This window comes from Microtus ochrogaster, chromosome 5 (assembly GCF_000317375.1).
Source record: "Microtus ochrogaster isolate Prairie Vole_2 chromosome 5, MicOch1.0, whole genome shotgun sequence".
In the NCBI taxonomy this organism is placed as follows: domain Eukaryota; kingdom Metazoa; phylum Chordata; class Mammalia; order Rodentia; family Cricetidae; genus Microtus; species Microtus ochrogaster.
The window spans coordinates 14,422,317-14,427,488 of record NC_022012.1 but is presented as its reverse complement, the minus strand read 5'-3'; the positions used below and the strand labels follow the sequence as shown (position 1 = coordinate 14,427,488).

Here is a 5,172-nt window from a genome sequence, read left to right as displayed (position 1 = left end):
GAGAGGGAGAGGGAGAGGGAGAGGGAGAGGGAGAGGAATGAGAAACAGGCCTCTAACTCTGCCCTACTGTATTTTAACCAATTGTAGTTTTAAAGACAGTCCTAAAATCACCAGTATTGTTCTTCTGCTCTACTAAAAGGTCGTTTTCAGACTATCTTTGACAACTGAATCAAGAATGCTGATCATCTCTGTTTTAATGGTCCCTCCATGTGATTTTGATACACTTAAATATTTAACTACTAGTATAATCTTTTTCTCTATAATAATAAGAATCTTGTGGATTTGGTGGCACATACCTTTTATCCTAGTACTCCAGGAAATTGAGACAGGCATATTTCTATAGTTCACAGCCAGTCTGGTCTACAAAGTTTTAGGCCAATTAGAGTGACACAGTTAAGAAACCTGTCTCAAATTTTTCTTTCACTTTCTTTTCAATTTGATTAATATTAGTGCTTAAAAATGTCTACATTTATTCTTTGTCACAGTGCACATCTAAAAGTCAGTATACAATTTGTGGGAGTCAGTTCTTTCTTTCTACCATGTCCTAGACAAGTAAATCAGGTAGTCATACTTAGTGTCCAACACTTTTACCTGGTGAACTTGTCCCACTGGTTCAGTATTAGCATTTCTGTCTTGTCCTTGTAACCATCACTTTAGGCTTAAAGGGAAAGAAGTCAGTACCTTTTTCACATAAAGGGGTTTGTACTCAGTGGGGTCTTTAGCAGTATTTCATTGCTGTTATTGGAACTGTTGTTTCTAAGTCATGGAAAGGTATATCCTTTCTTGCTTGATCTGCTTTCATGAATGTGTCTTTCTTCTCGTATAGGATGTCAGCTCATCAAACCCAGCTCAAGCTCTTGTTTGGAGACAGAAGAGTTTGGAGTAATGGAGAGAGGAGTTTACCAAGGTAAATGGGAGTTCAGTCTACTTGGAATACAGTAGCAACACCCCACCCCACCCCAATTCTGTGGATGGAATGGTAAGCTAAGCAAGTGCTCTACCAACAAGTGAAAGCTTGAATCAGGAGGCTGAGGCTATTGGACTTGAGAGTTTTAGGAGATATTCATATCTCTAAACTCCATTACTTCCATCTACGTAGACTTTTTTACAATCTCAATAGTCCATATCTTTCTTTCTTTTCTCCCTAAAAATGCTGTCCCTGTTTATCAGTGCATTTAAATTTCAGAGTAAGTAAATTATTCATTTTTAAATTTTGACTGCCTATTCTTTGTATTTTATGTTTATATTATTATCACTATCATCATTAGTATTGACTACTGGATCCTGAGTCTCTTTTAAAAATATTTATTATTGTTGTTTTATTTTTTATTTATTTTTTGTTTTTGAGATAAGGTTTCGAGCCTGTCCTGGAGCTTGTTCTGTAGACCATGCTGAGCTTGAACTCACAGAGAACCACTTGCCTTTGCTTCCCAAGTGCTGGGATTAAAAGTGTGTGTCACCGCTGCCCAGCTGTTGTTTTAATTGTTATGTGTATGACTATGGGCCTTTGTGAGTTCATGTGTACCATATGCATACATATGCCTATGGTGGCCAGAAGAAGGTGTTAGGTCTCCTGGAATGGAGTCACAAGTAGTTGTGAACTGTCTGATATGGTTGTTGAATCTGGGTGTTTTATTTATTTATTTATTTATTTATTTATTTATTTATTTATTTATTTATTTATTTATAAGAATAGCAAGTTTTCATAGCCTCTGAGCCATCTCTCTGGCCTTTAAGACCCCTTCTATTCTGACATGGACCTGAATCCCAGCCTGTAAAATTTTAGACATAGCCAAATTGGTAACATTTAACATAACTTTGTTTTTAACTTGCTTAATATAAAAAAAAATTGAAATCAGTTGTATAATTGTTAATGTTTCTTTTTCACTGTGGATGCACTTACATGGTTTTTGTTGTTGTTTAACTTCAGAGTGGGCTATGCAACTTAACACCAGAGGGACAATGTTTCAGTTAAAAATGTCAAATGAGACACAACTGGTAAGAGTCACAAGAGATAGTTCGTATTTTTTTTATTGAAATATACTTGGTAATTTTATGTAAATTTCATCAAAATCCTTCAAAAGAAAGAAGAATTAGAGAGAAATAGCCTGTATTCATAGAGTCTAGAAAGATGTTCTAATCCTAGTTTGAAACTTGAGTTCCCATAAACACATATTCCTACTTATAGATATTGGGTTTTTTAAAAATATTTATTTATTATGTATACAATATTCTGTCTGTGTGTATGCCTGCAGGCCAGAAGAGGGCACCAGACCTCATTACAGATGGTTGTGAGCCACCATGTGGTTGCTGGGAATTGAACTCAGGACCTTTGGAAGAGCAGGCAATGCTCTTAACCGCTGAGCCATCTCTCCAGCCCAGATATTGGGGTTTTAAAACAATTTCATGAAAACACAGGAAACCTTTCAGAATTAGAGTAGATGGCATACGATCCTTGCAATAGGATTTTTAAATTTACATTAAGTGATGTATATGTAATTATGGGAAACATCATCATCATCATGTTCTTATCTTATACTAATAAATTTGAAAAAGGTTTAATATCTTATTTCCTTTTAATCAACAGTCAAATAGCTACGATGGAAAGAAGCTCTGTGACTTCAAGCCACCTGGAGAAATCATCAAAGAGCCTTCATGTAGTCCAGCACACATAGGTATTGAAAACAGAGGAAACATGTATGATTGTGTTCAGCATGGACAAGCCTTTCCTGCACACCCTGAGGAAGCCTCTTCTGCAGACAAAGGTCCTGAGTTAAGCCAGTGTGGAAAAGACACCAGTCTGGCTACAAGTGCTGCTTACCAGACAACATGCAAACCAGCCAAAGTCCTCAAATCTAGTGAATTTCATCAAGCCCTTAAGGCATGTGAAGAGAGACTCTTTAAATGGACACAGTGTGGTGATGCTTTTAACCCACCTATGAGCCATGCTGGGAATGGGCAAACATGCACTGGAAAAAAACCCTATGAATGTAAGCAGTGTGGGAAAAGTTTTAAATATTCTGCCAACCTTAATATTCATATGCGTACCCACACTGGTGAAAAACCTTATGAATGTAAGGAGTGTGGGAAAGCCTTTTCTAGGTGTTACCCACTAACTCAGCACTTAAAAACTCACACTGAAGAGAAACCCTTTGAATGTAATCAGTGTGGTAAGGCCTTTGCTAAAAAAAGAACTCTTCAAAACCATAAAAGATCACATACTGAAGAGAAACCCTTTGAATGTAAGGTTTGTGGAAAATGCTTTAGAAATGCCTCATGCCTTAATGATCACTTTCGGGTTCACACTGGAATAAAGCCCTATAAATGTAAGGACTGTGGCAAAGCCTTCACAGGGCGCTCTGGCCTTAGTAAACATTTACCAACACACACTGGAGAGAAGCCTTATGAGTGTAAGGAATGTGGGAAAGCCTTCACGTCAACCTCAGGCCTTATTAAACATATGAAAAGTCACATGGGGGAGAGACCCTTTGAGTGTGACCATTGCGGCAAAGCTTTTGCTTCTTCCTCAACCCTTATTACACATTCGAGAACACACACTGGAGAGAAGCCCTTTGAGTGTAAAGTTTGTGGGAAAGCGTTTACATGTTCTTCTTACCTTCGCATTCATATGCGGACTCACACTGGAGAGAAGCCCTATGTATGTAAAGAATGTGGCAGAGCCTTCACTGAGCGCACAAGCCTTACCAAGCATTTACGAACACACACTGGAGAAAATCCCTTTGAGTGCAACGTGTGCGGAAAAGCATTTGCATGTTCTTCCTATCTTCTTAATCACATGCGAACTCATACTGGAGAGAAACCTTATATGTGTAAGGAATGTGGGAAAGCCTTTGCTGTTTCTTCACATCTAAGTAAACATGTAAGGATCCACACAGGAGAGAAACCCCATAAGTGTGAGGAATGTGGGAAAGCTTTCACTGTGCGTTCTGCTCTCACGAAACATATACGAACTCACACTGGAGAGAAGCCCTATAATTGTAAAGAATGTGGGAAAGCCTTTACTACATCTTCAGGCCTCCTCGAACATATAAGAAGTCACACAGGAGAGAAACCGTATGAATGTGACCAGTGTGGGAAGGCCTTTTCTTCTTCCTCCTATCTTATTGCACACCTGAGAACTCACACTGGAGAGAAGCCCTTTGAGTGTACAGTGTGTGGGAAAGCGTTCACACGTTCCTCCTACCTTCAGATTCACATGCGAACACACACTGGAGAGAAGCCCTATGGATGTAAAGAGTGTGGGAAAGCTTTTGCTGTTTACTCACATCTCAGTAAACATGTACGAGTTCACAGTGGAGAGAAGGCCTATAAATGTAAAAGTTACGGAATAGCTTTCAGTAGTTCTCATCTTACAGAACACATAAAAACCCTAGAGATAAATTCTTTGATTGGAAGGAATGGAGAGACTGCTTTAGGAAGTTCTGTTACGTTAGGAGTGCATTCAAATTCACAGTGGAAAGAAAGTTTATCAGTATAAGCCATTTGTAAAGTGATTATATAATATTTGATTTCAAAGATGTGAAACAATTGAAGTTGCATAGATGCCTCATGAACTGAAAAGAGTGGGAAGTCATCAGAATGCTCAAAATCCAGTTCACATGAGCACACTTTGAAGCTATACAATGTCAGAAAGATGGAAAGCCTTCACTGTTTCATGGATTTTTTTTTATAAGTATGGGAGACAAACTCTTAATACAATGTGGAAAATTGTATTTCTGCTCAGTGCTTTGATTACCTACAGTGCTACAGTGGAGGACGTTGGGAAAGTAAGAAATGTTAGAAAGTAATTATTTACATTAATTATCAACATTCAGTAAGTGTGAAGTGATTCACATTTGGGTAAATGTGTGTATAGAATATGGAAATTGTTTCTATGTCTTAAGACCTTGTATACTAGCAGAAACTTGGCTTTCTTGAAAGTTTTGTACATTTGTTTTGACCATTTTTTGCATTTTCAATACTTGAGAGATATTTTAATATTTTCACTTAATGACTTTCCAGTCTTTTTTTTTAATATTTTATTTATTATGAATACAATGTTCTGTCTGTGTGTATGCCTGCAAGCCAGAAGAGGGCACCAGACCTCATTACAGATGGTTGTGAGCCACCATGTGGTTGCTGGGAATTGAACTCAGGACCTTTGGAAGAGCA

General features: G+C 37.9%; 1 protein-coding gene across 5 annotated transcripts in view; it reads left to right on the top strand.

Annotated features, from left to right (window-relative positions):
- LOC101988597 (zinc finger protein 883-like) overlaps nucleotides 1-5,013 on the top strand; it is a 24,489-nt gene extending 19,476 nt beyond the window's left edge. For all 5 annotated transcript variants that reach the window (XM_026779329.1, XM_026779330.1, XM_026779327.1 and 2 more), the window contains 4 exons: nucleotides 827-907; nucleotides 1,931-1,998; nucleotides 2,588-3,158; nucleotides 3,243-5,013. In XM_026779329.1, the coding sequence (XP_026635130.1) occupies nucleotides 827-907; nucleotides 1,931-1,998; nucleotides 2,588-3,158; nucleotides 3,243-4,498 (1,976 nt within the window). In that variant the 3' untranslated portion in view covers nucleotides 4,499-5,013. The remainder of the gene's footprint in view (nucleotides 1-826; nucleotides 908-1,930; nucleotides 1,999-2,587; nucleotides 3,159-3,242) is intronic.
- Nucleotides 5,014-5,172: the final 159 nt, after the last annotated feature.